We start from the raw sequence: 17,966 nt of genomic DNA, 5'->3' as shown, positions 1-17,966 counted from the left end.
ACTATACTTTGAGCATAAAATGTACACCATTAACAACCAACAGGTCATGTTTCTTAGTAGTTTTTGCTCAGAGCAGTGAAGATTTGTCCTGATCATTTATTTTTTCTTACAATGACCAACAGTTTACATTTTCCAAGAGCAGTCTGAGATTACTGGAGGAAAGCTAACTAGTTACACGGAAATTAAGTCCACCTTCTACATTACCACCACCATCTATATGTTAAGATACTATTTCTGTCACCTGTTAGTTTACTGGTATTCCACCCAAAACAACAGACTGAAACTTGATGTCGCTGTGACTATCTTTACTAAAATCTTGACATGTTAAAGTTATTTAGCAAAGATGTTAGCTTTGAGATCCATATTGGCAAGTTAGCACCAGGAAAATTAAAGAAAAAACCTAACTACTCGTGTACAAACACACACAGGTACATATACACAAAGTTTTTAAAATTTAAAATTTTAAGCTGTCAATGCCTCTTAAGAGCACTTATCCTTCCACTTTCCTAAAATCTTGCTAATCATTGGCTCTAATGTGAAGAGATCAGAAACTACTTTCTGCATTTCCCTTATCTGTACTCCTGTAGCCTTTCACAGGCGCAGCATGGTTACAGATTATTCTGGTTGGGGAGTTTAAGGGAGAATTGAGAAAACTGTAAGAGACTAGTCTGCAGACAAAGTACCAATCATATAATCTAACGCTTGAGTTTCAGAAGGCAAATTTGACCTTAACTTTTCTTAGTCATCATCCTCACAGAATCCTTCTCATAAAATAATCACAGTCCAAATATTTAACATCTTTACAAAAGCATGTTTATGATACAAGAAGTAATTACACCTCAAAATAGTCCATGAGACTAATTTCCATTCAGCTAGTGACACATAAGAAAATTACAATTCAATGATTATAAAACTTTGGTATATGTGAGTTATTTGTAGAGGTTGCAAAGGCTAAAGAAGTGTGAACATAACCATTTAAGTATTCTTGTGAAAACATACAGTTACCTAACTCCAATATTAGATGAAAGAACTAAATTTAGCACCATTATTTTGCTATACTTTTGGTTTTGTTTTTGAGACAAATACAATTTTACACTTGCCTGTTGTCACAGTTTCCTTAAGGTCAAGCTGAACTCGCTGCATTTGTGCAAACTGGTGCAAGGCTGACACAGGATTTATTTCTCCACGTTTGTATTTCATTATAAATTCCTTAGGTATTTTTTTTGGAGGAAGGACAGGATTTGAAATAGATGAAAGATTCTTGGAAAGCAACGGTTCTGGAAAATTACCTAAAAACAAATGTTATACTTGTCAATTTGGTTTAAAACAAACAAACAAACAAAAATGAGCAAAAGCAATAAATCCTCCCCAAAATGGAAGGTTGTCCCAGATACACTTCATCATATGTTTTTCTTAAGTTTGTACTAAACAATTTTGGCACACATAACAGGCACCACATGTTATTGCATCTGTCGAGTACTAAGACTATTTTGCAAAAAGGTAATATCAACATGTCATTATTAAGTGATATCAAGGGTCATGGAATTTTAGTGATGTCAGGGTCTTCAGAAACCAAGCAATTTTTACAGATAATGTCACTAAGGCCTAGAATACAGAAAGACACAGATCTGGGACTAAAACGTAGCTTCTGGCTCCCATCCACTCATGTTCTCACTGGATTCCACCGAATTTTAAAGTATGTTTGCCCCTGCTTTATACTTAACACTACGCTAAGTGCTATGTGGAATACAGACCAGTGTTAAGTCCAGTATCTTCCCTTGCGCCTCACCTCAGAAAGGCAAGCCACACTTGGAGGGGGAGGTGAACAGTCAAGGTGGTAACAGATGGTTAAACGAGCGGCACAGGTAAAGAGCTCTACAGGCCTCGTCCAAGTGCTGAGACAGATGCCAGCTCCAGGTACGCAGCCACGGGTAAATGTCTATACAACCACGAAACCTTTAAACCAGAGGCTCGACAGAACTTACTGGCCATCCTAGAATCTTAAAGAACTGACTCATTGTTACAAATGAAAAAAGTCGTACCCGTTACTTGCGTAACCTTGGATGCCATCTTGGACAGGCTGTAACTTTCTGAGGAACATCCTGTGGGTGTAGTTATCATCTTTGTCGCTGGTTGAACTGGCAGGTTCTTTTTCAGCATCTGGGCAAAGCTGGGGACCTGCGAACTCTGAAACCAATGATTGTTGCTAGCCATTTTCTCACCTAGAGGTCACGATAAAACTGGCAGAAAACAAGACAAAACGCTATGTAAACTGAAAATATTTACTCCAAACCCCACCCCCCCATTATTTCCATAAATGGCCTTGGCACATATTCAGATGACTAGAGTCAAATCCCTCTTGAACTGATCTCACGACTGCTTTTTGAGTTTTCATAGACACGGACCTCTTCTCTCCTGAATCCCTTCCCTAAACCTCTGCTACAAAGGAGGAAAGAAGGAACAGAGAGAGGTCCCTGTAAAAGACCTTAAAACTACTCAGGAGTTAGGGAAGATATTAGCAAGGTCAGGAAAAAAGAAAAAAAGAAAAAAAAATCAGCTCGTCGGTGGCTTCCTAAGTCCTGGCCCAACCCCTACCCACCAAAGTTGTCCTTCCTGCCCTCTATGTGGGAAGACGGGCAGCCACTGCTGCGCCTCAGGCTGGGGGCTCGCAGGCGGCTGCCGCCGCCGTTGCTCGCACCTCCCAGCCTCAACCTCTCGCTTCAGGCAGCTCTGCGCGAGGTTCACAGAGTCAGGGCCGCATCTTTCAAAAGAGGCCTCGCGGTGCCCCTGCAGGACCCGGGCTTGCGCCCCCGCGCCCTGCTTCGTCCAATCACTAACCGTCTCGGAGGCCGGCGCTCTTGCGCCCGCGCTTGCGCCAGCGTCGTGCCGCCGCGCTCACGCGTCTTGCGTCACCTAGGGAAGAGACGCCGACCATCGCACGCGTTCGAGGCCTTGGTGACTCTGTTCTCCGAACACAAGGATCGGGTCCAACTGGCCGCCTTTCCCTTCTGGAGAAGCCAGGTAAAATCGCGCAGTTCAGCCTCCTCCCTTACTGTCCCATGCCCCCCTGCAGCCCTGACAGAGCACGGTAGGGATGATTATTTATACTGCAGTTGTCTATGCCTGGGGCCTTCTTCCCCAGAGCGGTTGAAGGCTGCCTAAGGGGTACCTGCGTGAGGGTTGTTTCAAGAAAATCCCTCATTTCATCCCCAATCGCAATCTGAGAAGGTGCCCATGGGGAAGGCTTGGCCTCCACGGTGGCCTTCCTGTTTACAGAAAAACTACCTCACACGTCCTGAAGCTTGGCCAGTGAGCGAACAATCATGAAAACAGATGGAGTCTTTGAGAGCAAATGGCTCTGCTATATGGATGACAAATCCAGTGTGGATGTTTTCAATTCTTTACTCTCCTAAAGGTTGAAGGAGGCCCTACTCGGGGTGTTAGGTGATAGTTCGTGGAAAATAAGAATACTAAATTACCCAACAAATTTCGGCATGTAAACAAAAAGTAATCCAAAGGATGGAGTAACTTTGTTATAACAAAATTTCAGTGTCCATCTACCTTTTTATAGGGATAAGTTTTCTCAGTAATTAAGTCAGGTGTAAATCTTTTTTTTTTAAAAAAAGGAAGCCAGGCATGGTGGTGGGCACCGGTAGTCCCAGATACTGGAGAGGCGGAGGCAGGAGGACCAATTGAGCCCAGGAGATCAAGTCCAGCCTGGGCAACATTAGTGAGACTGCCATCTCTTTAAAAAAGAAAAAAAAAAAAAAAAAAGGAAAAGAACAAATAGACGTAATATGCATCCAGAAGTAGATGGGCTTATTGGAAGAAAAAGTCCCATCCCCCTCGTTAAGCAGTGCATTTTCAATAAAAATATTTTTCTTTAGTGGTTATTAAAATGTGTGTTCATTATGTTGCTTCGATCAAGTACCCATTAATGATCTCAATGATAACTCAATCTAGAATTTTTAATTAACATTTAGAGACTTCTGGTTACAGGAAATTAAAAAATTCAAATGTCAAGAAGTAAAAGGATGATAATACAACTTCTAAGTACATTAGGATTAAATTTGAGGGGAGACATGCAATGGAAATAAAACCTCGAGTGAAAGGAATGAGGTACAAATTTCCCTATTGCATACACAAATATATAAATTATGTTTTATTTTGAAGTAATTTTAGATTTACAAACGAATTGTAAAGATAGTACAGTCTTTCCATTCCTTCCATCCACTTTCCCCTAATATTATCTTACATAACTGTCAACTAAAGACAAAGAAATCGGCTTTTAAAGAATTAAAGTTAGTTTTATTCAGAGTCTTAGGATTGCAACCCAGTAGAGTCTTTCAGAGGGTTTCTGTTTCACTGCACCAAAGTCGTGTTTCAGCCCATAGCTTATATATCAGGTGATGTGGATGTTCAGCATGTGCTCAGAAGTTACAGTACAGCAACATCTCATCAAAGTTTGGGTGGGAGAGGAGTACATTGGTTATAGATTACAGAGGCATAATAATTATTCCTGTCAGACATTATCTCATGTACAGGAAAAGACAAAGCTAGGATCATTGAACTTCTTTTCTAGAAATGCAGTGATTCAGGCAAGAGACATGGGAATCTGTTCTCTATCCTGCTTTCCAGCTTATCATCTTCAGGGTATTCCTTATGGCTGTCACTGAGTCAGGGAGTTGTGAAGTTATGCTCACAAGCAGAGTGAGCAAACATGGCTTCGTCACAGCCAGAGGCATATGTTTGCTACTTTGTCTCATGTAATTGTGGCACATTGATGGAAACTAATAAATTAACATTAGTACAACACTACTGACTATACAACACACTTTATTTGGATTTCACCAGTTTTTCAACCAATGTCCATTTTCTGTTCCAGGATTCAGTTTGCCGTATTGCATTTAGTGGTCATATCTCCTAAGTATCCCATGGTCTGTGATAGTTTTTCAGCCCTTCTTTATTTTTCATGACCTAGGTAATTTTGAAGAGAGCTGGTCAGGTGTTTTGTAGAATGGCCCTCAATTTGGATCTATCAGGTGTTTTCTCATGACTACAGAGTTACCGTATTTGGGAAGAACACTACATAGCTGAAGTTCATTTCTCAGGGTGTATTAGGGAGTAACATAATGAGTATAGCTGGTGATGTTAACTTTGCTGACTTGGTTAAGGTTGTGTCTGTCAGTTTTCTCCACTGTACAATTTCTGTTTTTCCTTCTCTATTCTTTGTTTGTTAGAAGGTTCACCTCTTAGAGAGAGGAGTATCACAGAATTTGTGGACATATGTTCAAACCACGTATTAATAAATATTTGGGGGGGAATACTTTAAGGTTATGTATATGAACTGTTTCACCCTAGAGTTTCACCCACTAATTTTAGCATTCATCTTTGTAGTCTTACCCAAAGCAGTTATTACTATGGTGTTCTAATGGTTCTTTTCAATTTCCCTCATTCTTTCTACATTTATTATTTGGAATTATGTAAGAAAGGCTTGCCTCTTTCCTTTATATTTATTCAGTTATTTGATTATATCAGTATGGAGGTATTTATTCTGTCATTTGAGTATAATCCAGTACTATCTTTTTGTTTAATTTCATTTTAATTTTTTTTTTGAGACAAGGTCTTGCTTTGTCACCCAGGCTGAGAGATACTTTCATTTCACCTCAGTCTCCTCAGTAGCTGGGACTACAGGCGTGTGTGACCACACCCAGCTAATTTTTGTATTTTATTTTATTTAAATTTTTTGTAGAGACAGGGTTTCGCCGTATCACCCAGGCTCGTCTCAAACTCCTGGACTCAAGCAGTCCATACACCTGGGCTCCCCAAGGTGTTGGGATTACAGGCATGAGCCACCGGGGTTGGCACTACCATTATTGATTTTGTTGTTCAAATTATTCCAGCTTTGGTCATTGGGAACTCTTTCATGTTGGCTCTTGTATCCTCTTGACATGTCCTCATCTTTTTTTTTTTTAAGGTATTTTCCCTGCCCTACATCTAACAAAAAGCTGTGGTTACTTTTACAGGAGAATGGTATTTAGAAACTAAGCTCTGAGCATTAGGAGTGCTTATTGCTGCTGGGGTGTCATTGCTTCTATGCCTGCACAGAGGACAGACAGAGCTAGGAAATGTATTTGTATGTACTAACTCCTGTATATGGACACATCTATATTTATATATAAAAACAAATTTATACTTACACCTTTGACTGTAATCTGACACCCCAGCAGTCATTCCTGCTTCCCTTTATTTGTGATTTCTTTCTCTGACAATGAGAACTCTGGCAATATCTAAAATGTATTTTATTTTTCAGTGTATAGTAGATGCATATTGGTTAACTTGTACCTTTGTGAGTAACAAATTTACCACCAAGAGGAGTTTAGCATTTATTTATTTCATTTTTATTTGTTTACCTGTATTGACCAGGATATTTCTTTGATTTTTTTTTCTTTAATCTTACATTATCTAGTCAAAACAGTTTCCCAAAGTTACTTAGGTTGGTTATTTGTTTATAGTTCTATGGGTTTTGACAAATATATGGTCATGTATCCACCACTACAGTACTGTGTACATAACAATTTCATCACCTCCAAATTTCCCTTGTGTGGTCATTTTGTAGTTAACCTTTCTTCTCTCTCCTAACTGCTGGAAACCATTGATCTGTTTTCTGTTTCTATAGTTTTTCCTTTTCCATAATGCCATATAAATTGCATCATAAAATATGTAACATTTTGGATCTGGCTTCTTTCACTTAGAAAAACACATTTAAGATTCATCCACGTTGTTGGGTGAATCAATAGCTTCTTCCTATTTATTGCAGAATAATATTCCATTGTACCACTGTTTATATGTTCATCTGTTGAAAGGTATCTTGGTTGTTTCCAGTTTGAGGAAATTATGAATACAGCTGCTATAAACATTTGTGTACATAAATTTTCAATTCATTTGGGCAAATACCTAGGAATGGGATTGCTGGGTCATATGGTAAGTGTATGTTTAACTTTATAAGAAACTTCCAAACTTTTCCAAAGTGATTGTATCATTTTTGCATTCTCACATGGGTCTGTGCAGAATTTCATTGCTAGGTGTTCTTCCCTGTTCAGCCAGTGCCATGGGGGAAAGCTTTCTCTGGATTCATCTTTTGTCTCCCCTGTGAGCACCCATGTCCTTTATGTCTCCCAAGGAATAAAAACCTTAATCTGCAAAGGGAAGGGCAACAGCTGAACATCTGGCCTAAGTGTTCCTATGCCTATCTCTCTCCAGATTTCAAGTTAGTTTTTTGTACTGTGACCCTTGTTTACTGATAGGTTCAAGAAAAATTGTTAAAGTTTGTCCAGCTTTTAAAATTGTTCTAAGGGTGAGCACAGTGCTTTTAGCATCTCTCTACCTTTTCAAGTTGTTCGTATGTCTTTAAATGAGTGATGGTGGGACTCACATCTCTAGGATACTTAGATTCAACTGGGTACATTAAAATGAATGATAAATCAAGATGTATTTAAGTGTCAGTACTTCCAGTATGCCAGAAATTACATCCTTTTCAACTAATTAAACTTATGCTGGAAAAAACACATCAACTTTAAAATATGTAAAATGTTATGAATAGTTTTTCAAAATTAGAAAACAAGGGACTTGTTTGAAGACCAGTGCTTAATTAGATTGGGAGAAAGGTAGGACATTACTCACTTTTTCTGACCCTGTTTCATCCACTGGGCTGTTTGTTCTAAAGGAATGCATTCCTGCTGGCATCATCCTTTAAGTCAGAGTCACTTACTGGGGTGGAGGAGTGAGACATTCACCTCATGCTCAACCTTGAAGGGTGCATCAAAAAACTCAGTAATTTAGATAAATATTTTATTGCAGTATTTTAAAAAATCAAAATTATTGCCAAAAGTTTAACAATATGTCAAAATTTCAAATAAAGATACCATTTAACCCTGCACTTGTACTAATTCCAAACTGAAACTTTAAGTCTTCTGTTCATAGGTTTTTAAATGAATGATGTTGGATCTCAAATCCCTACAATACTCAATGGATACATTTACAAAGAATGATATAACACCCTAATCTCTTCACCCTAATTCTGGCACTGCTGCAAGATAGGATGAGGAAAGGGAACTACCATTTTTTTTTAGCTATTACTTTATGGAAACTGTACATCTGCTTTGTGAAGTATATTTTAACTATTTATTGTCAAAGTCTTGTTCAGCATATATTGGAGCAGGTATCCAAATTCAGGTCTACCATCAAAACCAAACCCTTTCATCAAAGCAAATGTGTAGAATGGTGGTGAGCCTTTGGAGATAAGCCCTTATGGTGCAAGGGAACTCCTAAAAGATTTGTAGAAGATAAAACATGTTCAACATCACCAAACATTTTAAGTAGGGATTATTGCCCATGCTGCTTTGCTTGGTGCTAAATAGAGATATACACATATGGTAGCTGTAATTAAGTAACCCATAATCTTGATGACACTAATAATGCAAATCACATCAAGAATATGACAGAAGTCCGGGTGCAGTGGCTCACACTTGTAATCCTAGTACTTTGGGAGGCTGAGGCAGTTGGATCAGTTGAGGTCAGGAGTTCAAGACCAGCCTGGCCAATACGGTGAAACCCCATGTCTACTAAAAATACAAAAATTAGCCAGGCATGGTGTCATGCTTCTCTAATCCCTGCCACTCAGGAGGCTGAGGCAGAAGAATTGCTTGAACCCAGGAGGTGGAGGTTTTAGTGAGCCGAGATCATACCATTGTACTCCAGCCTGGGCAACAGAGCAAGCTGCTGTCTCAAAAAAAAAAAAAAAAAAAGAAAAAAGAATAAAGAATATGACAGAAAAGTCAATATATGATAATAAAATTAAATGCATTATAAAATGTTGTTTGGCATAGGAATAAGAATGAATCTTTGGTGGTAGAGAGAAACTCTTTTGGAAAAATCTTTCATAATCTTTGATATTATACTTTATAATATAAAAATCTGACCTTACTACCTTAAGTGTTACAACTCTAATGTAAACAAGTATCTTCTCTTGCGGTTATTACTCAGTAGCCTTCTAAGTAGTTTCCTGTTTCACTATTTGCTCCCATCCCTCTACTCTCTCCCCTCTAAACTTTCTTTTCCTTACTCTAGCCAAAGCAACTTACAATCATGGGGGAATGTTGAAGGGGAAGCAAGCACGTCTGTCTTTACATGGTGTCAGGAGAGACAGCGAAGCGGGCAGTGCTACACACTTTAAAAAAAAAACGCATCTCATGAAAACTCACTCATTATTACAAGAACAGCAAGGGAGAAATCTGTCCCCATGATCCAATGACCTCCCACCAGGACTCTCCCCCGGCATTGGGGATTATAATTCAACATGAGATTTGGGTGGGGACACAGAGTCAAACTATATCACAAGGCAGGTTAAAACATAGCCCTGATCTTGGAGCTTACAGTAAAATAAAGAATAAATAACATGCTTAGAAAATGGCCAGCCCTTTGATTGGGCCAAAATGTTTATCAGCTCATACATTCTGCCTGAGCCCTGTCAGGTTTATTAAATACTTAGTGGCCTATTCCATTTTGTTTCAGCCACAAAGTGTTAAGTTTAGCATGTGAAGACTGGAGAGATAATGAAGTTTTGGTTCTTATTTTTAAAATATGCTTAAAATTTTCATACAGTCATAGCCTGATAATTTTGGTTGAGGTTTATCCAATTTAGGCTGTGAGGCAGATAATCCACATAATTTGCATAACAATTCCTAATGAGTTATATTGTAAAATAACTTGTTTAGTAGTTTAGTGTTTAAGGTGTTTCAGTATAATTTAAATATGTTTCATATTTCAAGACCACACTGAATGTTGCTTCTGTATTGGTTTTAGTAAACTGCCTCAGATTTGATATCATATATTTATTAACAAATGATTGATTGTCTAATGGATACATGAAAACATACCAGATTTTAAATACTGTGGAAGTCAGTGTGGCGATTCCTCAGGGATCTAGAACTAGAAATACCATTTGACCCAGCCATCCCATTACTGGGTATATACTCAAAGGACTATAAATCATGCTGCTATAAAGACACATGCACACGTATGTTTATTGCAGCACTGTTCACAATAGCAAAGACTTGGAACCAACCCAAATGTCCAACAATGATAGACTGGATTAAGAAAATGTGGCACATATACACCATGGAATACTATGCAGCCATAAAAAATGATGAGTTCATGTCCTTTGTAGGGACATGGATGAAATTGGAAATCATCATTCTCAGTAAACTATCGCAAGGACAAAAAACCAAACACCGTATGTTCTCACTCATAGGTGGGAATTGAACAATGAGAACACATGGACACAGGAAGGGGAACATCACACTCTGGGGACAGTTGTGTGGTGGGGGGAGTGGGAAGGGATAGCATTAGGAGATATACCTAATGCTAAATGGTGAGTTAATGGGTGCAGCACACCAGCATGGCACATGTATACATATGTAACTAACCTGCACATTGTGCACATGTACCCTAAAACTTAAAGTATAATAAAAAATAAAAATAAAATAAATAAATAAATAAATAAATACTTCCTTCCACATATTTCTGAATACTGATGTAAATTAAGTTGACATCAAATGGCCCAATGAGTTGCAGGATGTTTTGGCAACTGCTGAACTATATTACTGTCATCTTTTTATTATGTGACTCTTATGATTTGGCAAGGAAGTGGGCAATTGGGCATGATAGTGAATTCTTCATCTCAGTACATGATACTCAGTTGCTCATTAACTCAGTTGCTAAAGCCAGAACCTCAGAAGCAAGGCCAGAGTATAAGGTTGTGAACAAGAACACCAAGCCAAGGGAGTGAGTGGGGCTGAAGTACAGCTTTACTCTGCTAAGCAAGACATATACCTTGGTTTGGGGCTGCTTTGGCTTGAGGAATGGATGGTCTTCCTAATTTCTAATCTAATTAATATAAGTTATCTGACCATGCCCAAGAATTATCCTTGACTTCTTTCTTTCCCCCAACTCCCATTCCATCAATTAGTTCTGTTGGCTGTCTCCACAACATTGCCCGAAGGAATCCACTTCTTACCACTTCCACTGCTGCCACCCTAGTCCAAACAACTATTACCTTTTCCTGGGATTTCTGTGATAGCTTACGAACAGGTCTTCCTGCTTCCCACTCTTGTCCCTTTTAAATGTCCAGTAAATGTTCCGCATTTTACTCTTAGAAGATAAGTGTAATATTGTTACATGGATATATTGCATAGTGATGTAGTTAGGGCTTTTAGTGTATCCATCACCCAAATAACATACATTGTATCCATTAAGCAATTGGGAGATATCATTCTCCCCAGCCCTCTACCCTTGAGTCTCCATTGTCTATCCATTCCACACTCTATGTCCGTGTGTATACATTATTTAGCTCCTGCTTATAAGTGAGAAGATGCAGTATTTGTCTTTGTGTTTCTGAGTTGTTTCACTTCAAATAATGGCCTCCAATTCCATCCATATTGCTGCAGAATAGGATTCCATTCTTTTTTATGGCTGAGTAGTGTTCCGTTGTGTATATATACCACATTTTCTTTATCCAGTCATCCATTTTTGGATGCTTAGGTTGATTCCATATCTTTGCTATTGTGAATAGTAATGTGATAAACATAAGAGTGCAGGTATCTTTTTGGCATAATAATTCCTTTTCCTTTGGAAAGAGGAAAAGAAATCCTCTGCTACCCAGTAGTAGGATTGCTGGATCGAATGGTAGTTCTATTTTTAGTTCTTTCAGAAATTTCCACACTGTTTTCCATAAGGTTGTACTAATTTACATTCCCACCGATAGTGAATAAGTGTTCAGCAGCGAAACAGTGTTCTCTTTTCTCTGAATCCTTGCCAACATTTGTTATTGTCTTTGTAATAAATAGCCATTGTGACTGGTGTAAAGATGATATCTCACTGTGTGGTGTTTTTTTTTTTTTTTTTTTTTTTTTTTCTTTTCTTGAGACAGAGTCTCGCTCTGGAGTCCAGTGGCATGATCTTGGCTCACCGCAACATCTGCCTCCCAGGTTCAAGTGATTCTCATGCCTCAGCTTCCTGAGTAGCTGGGATTATAGGTGTGTGCCACCACACCCAGCTAATTTTTTGTATTCTTAGTAGAGATGGGGTTTCACCATGTTGGCCAGGATGGTCTCAAACTCCTGACCTCAAGTAATCCGCCCGCCTTGGCCAGATGAGCCACAGTACCCAGCCTCATTGTGGTTTTAATTTGCATTTCTCCGATGATAAGTGATATTGAGCATTACACTCCCACCAACAGCGTAAAAGCATTCCTATTTCTCCACATCCTCTCCAGCATCTGTTGTTTCCTGTCTTTTTAATGATTGCCATTCTAACTGGTGTGAGATGGTATCTCATTGTGGTTTTGATTTGCATTTCTCTAATGACCAGTGATGATGAGTTTTTTCATAAGTTTGTTGGCTGCATAAATTTTTTCATAAGTTTTTTTTTCATAAGTTTGTTGGCTGCATAAATGTCTTCTTTTGAGAAGTGTCTGTTCATGTCCTTCACCCACTTTTTGATGGTTTTTTTTTCTTGTAAATTTGTTTAAGTTCTTTGTAGATTCTGGATATTAGCCCTTTGTCAGATGGATAGATTGCAAAAATTTTCTCCCATTCTGTAGGTTGCCTGTTCACTCTGATGATAGTTTCTTTTGCTGTGCAGAAGCTCTTTAGTTTAATTAGATCCCATTTATCAATTTTGGCTTTTGTTGCCATTGCTTTTGGTGTTTTAGTCATGAAGTCTTTGCTCATGCCTGTGTCCTGAATGGTATTGCCTAGGTTTTCATCTAGTGTTTTTATGGTTTTGGGTTTTGCATTTAAGTCTTTAATCCATCTTGAGTTAATTTTTGTATAAGGTGTAAGGAAGGAGTCCAGTTTCAGCTTTCTGCATATGGCTAGCCAGTTTTCCCAGCACCATTTATTAAATAGGGAATAGTTTCCCCATTGCTTGTTTTTGTCAGGTTTGTCAAAGATCAGATGGCTGTAGATGTGTGGCGTTATTTCTGAGCCCTCTGTTCTGTTCCATTGTTCTGTATATCTGTTTTGGTACCAGTACCATGCTGTTTTGGTTATTGTAGCCTTGTAGTATAGTTTGAAGTCATGTAGTGTGATGCCTCCAGCTTTGTTCCTTTTGTTTAGGATTGTCTTGGCTATGTGGGCTCTTTTTTGGTTCCATATGAAATTTAAAGTAGTTTTTTCTAATTCTGTGAAGAAAGTCAGTGGTAGCTTGATGAGGATAACATTGAATCTCTAAATTACTTTGGGCAGTATGGCCATTTTCACAATATTGATTCTTCCTATCCAAGAGCATGGAATGTTCTTCCATTTGTTTGTGTCCTCTTTTTATTTTCTTGAGCAGTGGTTTGTAGTTCTCCTTGAAGATGTCCTTCACATCCCTTGTAAGTTGGATTCCTCAGTATTTTATTTACTTTGTAGCAATTGTGAATGGGAGTTCACTTAAGATTTGGCTCTCTGCTTGTCTGTTATTGGTGTGTAGGAATGCTTGTGATTTTTGCACATTGATTTTGTATCCTGAGACTTTGCTGAAGTTGCTTATCAGCTTAAGGAGATTTTGGGCTGAGACTATGGGGCTCTCTAAATAGACAGTCATGTCATCTGCAAACAGAGACAATTTGAATTCCTCTTTTCCTAATTGAATGCCCTTTATTTCTTTCACTTGCCTGATTGCCCTGGCCAGAACTTCCAATACTATGTCGAATAGGAGTGGTGAGACAGGGCATCCTTGTCTTGTGCCAGTTTTCAAAGGGAATGCTTCCAGTTTTTGCCCATTCAGTATGATGTTGGTTGTGGGTTTGTCATAAATAGCTCTTATTATTTTGAGATATGTTCATCAATACCTAGTTTATTGATAGTTTTTTTTTTTTAGCATGAAGAGCTGTTGAATTTTGTCAAAGGCCTTTCCTGCATCTATTGAGATAATCATGTGGTTTTTGTCATTGGTTCTGTTTATGCGATGGATTACGTTTATTGATTTGCATATATGTTGAACCAGCATTGCATCCCTGGATGAAGCTGACTTGATTGTGGTGGATAAGCTTTTTGATGTGCTGCTGTATTTGGTTTGCCAGTATTTTATTGAGGATTTTCACATCGATGTTCATCAGGGATATTGGCCTAAAATTTTCTTTTTTTGTTATGTCTCTTCCTGGTTTTGGCATCAGGATGATGCTGGCCTCAAAAAATGAGTTAGGGAGGATTCCTTCTTTTTCTATTCATTGGAATAGTTTCAGAAGGAATGGTACCAGCTCCTCTTTGTACTTCTGGTAGAATTTGGCTGTGACTCCTTCTGGTCCTGGACTTGTTGGTAGGCTATTAATTATTGCCTCAATTTCAGAACCTGTTATTGGTCTATTCAGAGATTCAGCTTCTTCCTGGTTTAGTCTTGGGAGGGTGTGTGTGTCCAGGAATTTATCCATTTCTTCTAGATTTTCTAGTTTATTTGCATAGAAGTGTTTATAGTATTTTCTGATGGTAGTTTTTATTTCTGTGGGATCAGTGGTGATATCCCCTTTGTCTTTTTTTATTGCATCTATTTGATTCTTCTCTCTTTTCTTCTTTATTAGTCTGACGAGCAGTCTATTTTGTTGATCTTTTCAAAAAACCAGCTCCTGGATTCATTGATTTTTTTGAAGGGATTTTTGTGTCTCTATCTCCTTCAGTTCTGCTCTGATCTTAGTTATTTCTTGTCTTCTGCTAGCTTTTGAATTTGTTTGCTCTTGCTTCTCTAGTTCTTTTAATTGTGATGTTAGGGTGTCGATTTTTTATCCTTCCTGCTTTCTCTTGTGGGCATTTAGTGCTATAAATTTCCCTCTACACACTGCTTTAAATGTGTCCCAGAGATTCTTGTATGTTGTGTCTCAGTTCTCATTGGTTTCAAAGAACATCTTTATTTCTGCCTTCATTTTGTTATGTACCCAGTAGTCATTCAGGAGCAGGTTGTTCTGTTCCATGTAGTTGTGCGGTTTTGAGTGGGCTTCTTAATCTTGAGTTCTAATTTGATTGCACTGTGGTCTGAGAGACAGTTTATTGTGATTTCTGCTTTTTCACATTTGCTGAGGAATGTTTTACTTTGAATTATGTGGTCAAATTTTAGAATAAGTGTGATGTGGTGCTGAGAAGAATGTATATTCTGTTGATTTGGGGTTTAGAGTTCTGTAGATGTCTATTAGGTCAGCTTGGTCCAGAGATGAATTCAAGTCCTGGATATCCTTGTTAACTTTCTGTCTCATTGATCTGTCTAATATTGACAGTGGTGTGTTAAAGTCTCCCACTATTATTGTGTGGGAGTCTAAGTCTCTTTGGAGGTCTTTAAGAACTTGCTTTATGAATCTGGGTGCTCCTGTATTGGGTGCATATATATTTAGGATAGTTAGCTCTTCTTGTTGCATTGATCCCTTTACCATTATGTAATGCCCTTCTTTGTCTTTTCTGATCTTTGTTGGTTTAAAGTCTGTTTTATCAGAGACTAGGATTGCAACCTCTGCTTTTTTTTGTTTTCCATTTGCTTCGTAGATCTTTATCCATCTCCATTAGGAGATGGGTCTCCTGAATACAGCACACCAGTGGGTCTTGACTCTTTATCCAATTTCCCAGTCTGTGTCTTTTAATTGGGGCATTTAGCCCATTTACATTTAAGATTAATTTTGTTATGTGTGAATTTGATCCTGTCGTTATGATGCTAGCTGGTTATTCTGCCCATTAGTTGATGCAGTTTCTTCATAGCATTGAAGGCCTTTACAATTTGGTATGTTTTTGCAGTGGCTGGTACCGGTTTTTCCTTTCCATGTTTAGTGCTTTCTTCAGGAGCTCTTGCAAGGCAAGCATGTTGGTGACAAAATTTCTCAGCATTTGCTTGTCTGTAAAGGATTTTATTTCTCCTTCACTTATAAAGCTTAGTGTGGCTGGATATGAAATTCTGGGTTGTAAATTTTTTTCTTTAAGAATGTTGAATATTGGCCCCCACTCTCTTCTGGCTTGTAGGGTTTCTGCTGAAAAATCCGCTGTTAGTCTGATGGGCTTCCCTTTGTGGGTAACCCAATATTTCTCTCTGGCTGCCCTTAACATTTTTTCCTTCATTTCAACCTTGGTGAAACTGACGATTATGTGTCTTGGGGTTGCTCTTCTCGAGGAATACCTTTGTGGTGTTCTCTGTATTTCCTGAATTTGAATGTTGGCCTGCCCTGTTAGGTTGGGGAAGTTCTCCTGGATAATATCCTGAAGAGTGTTTTCCAGCTTGGTTCCATTCTCCCCATCACTTTTAGGTATATCAATCAAATGTAGGTTTGGTCTATTCACATAGTCCTATATTTCTTGGCGGCTTTGTTCATTTCTTTTCACTCTTTTTTCTCTAATCTTGTCTTCTCCCTTTATTTCATTAATTTGATCTTCATTTACTGATATTCTTTCTTCCGCTTGACCGATTCAACTTTTGAAGCTTGTGTGTGCTTCACGAAGTTCTTGTGCTGTGTTTCTCAGCTCCTTCCGGTCATTTATGTTCTTCTCTACACTGGTTATTCTAGTTAGCAATTCGTCTAACCTTTCTTCAAGGTTCTTAGCTTCCTTCCATTGGGTTAGAACATGTTCCTTTAGCTCGGAGGAGTTTGTTATTACCCACCTTCTGAAGCCTACTTCTGTCAATTTGTCAAACTCATTCTCTGTCCAGTTTTGTTCCCTTGCTGGTGAGAAGTTGTGATCCTTTGGAGGAGAAGAGGCATTCTGGGTTTTGGAATTTTCAGCCCTTCTGCGCTGGTTTCTCCCCATCTTTGTGGTTTTATCTACCTTTGTTCTTTGATGTTGTTGACCTATGGATGGGGTTTTGGTGTGGATGTCCTTCTTGTTTGTTAGTTTTCCTTATAACAGTCAGGCCTCTCAGCTGCAGGTCTGTTAAGAGTTTGCTGGAGGTCCACCCAGACCCTGTTTGCCTGTGTATCACCAGCGGAGGCTGCAGAACAGCACATATTGCTGCCTGATCCTTCCTCTAGAACGTTCATCCTAGAGGGGCACCTGCCAGATGCCAGCCAGAGCTCTCCTGTATGAGGTGTCTGTCAGCCCTTACTGGGAGGTGTCTCCCAGTCAGGCTACACGGGGGTCAGGGACCCACTTAAGGAGGCAGTCTGTCCGTTATCAGAGCTCGAATGCTGTGCTGGGAGAACCACTACTCTCTTCAGAGCTGTCAGGCAGGGACATTTAAAGTCTGTTGAAGGTGTGCCCACAGCTGCCCCTTCCCCCGAGTGCTCTGTCCCAGGGAGATGGGGAATTTATCTATAAGTCCCTGACTGGGGCTGCTGCCTTTTGTTCAGAGATGCCCTGCCCACAGAGGTAGAATCTAGAGAGGCAGCCTTGCTGAGCTGCGGTGGGCTCCGCCCAGTTCATACTTCCTGGAGGCTTTGTTTACACTGTCGGCATAAAACTGCCTATTCGAGCCTCAGCAATGGCGGACGCCCCTCCCCCGCACCAAGCTCTAGCATCCCAGGTCGATCTCAGACTGCTATGCTAGCAGTGAGAATTTCAAGCCAATGGATCTTAGCTTGCTGGTCTCTGTTGGCATGGGACTCACTGAGCCAGGCACCAGAGGGAATCTCCTGGTCTGCTGGTTGCGAAGACTGTGGAAAAAGTGCAGTATTGGGGCAGGAGTGTACCATTCCCCCAAGTACAGTCACTCGCAGCTTCCCTTGGCTAGGAATGGGAAATCCCCTCACCCCTTGTGCTTCCCGGGTGAGGCGACTCCCCATCCTGCTTCGGCTTGCCCTCCGTGGGCTGCACCCACTGTCCAACCATTCCCAATGAGATGAACCAGGTACCTCAGTTGGAAATGCAGAAGTCACCCTCTTCTGTGTCAGTCTCGCTGGGAGCTGCAGACTGGAGCTGTTCCTATTGGGCTATGTTGCCAGAAATCCCCTAGAAATT

General features: G+C 39.5%; 1 protein-coding gene across 19 annotated transcripts in view; it reads right to left on the bottom strand.

Annotated features, from left to right (window-relative positions):
- Window positions 1-17,966, bottom strand: part of ADAD1 (adenosine deaminase domain containing 1) — a 74,424-nt gene extending 56,458 nt beyond the window's left edge. For 2 of the 19 annotated variants that reach the window (XM_054484966.2, XM_054484971.2), the window contains exons 1-3: window positions 2,699-2,868; window positions 2,043-2,240; window positions 1,101-1,289 (exon numbers count right to left, since the gene is read on the bottom strand). In XM_054484966.2, the coding sequence (XP_054340941.1) occupies window positions 1,101-1,289; window positions 2,043-2,214 (361 nt within the window). In that variant the 5' untranslated portion in view covers window positions 2,215-2,240; window positions 2,699-2,868. Of the gene's footprint in view, window positions 1-1,100; window positions 1,290-2,042; window positions 2,241-2,599; window positions 3,319-7,683; window positions 8,783-9,143; window positions 9,230-9,938; window positions 9,991-17,860 lie in introns of those variants that run through there. The other 17 variants (XM_054484962.2, XM_054484958.2, XM_054484963.2 and 14 more) reach the window with 17 other exon arrangements.

This window comes from Pongo pygmaeus, chromosome 3, assembly GCF_028885625.2.
Source record: "Pongo pygmaeus isolate AG05252 chromosome 3, NHGRI_mPonPyg2-v2.0_pri, whole genome shotgun sequence".
NCBI lineage: Eukaryota > Metazoa > Chordata > Mammalia > Primates > Hominidae > Pongo > Pongo pygmaeus.
The sequence above is the reverse complement of the archived record's forward strand: the minus strand, read 5'-3'. Positions and strand labels throughout refer to the sequence as shown.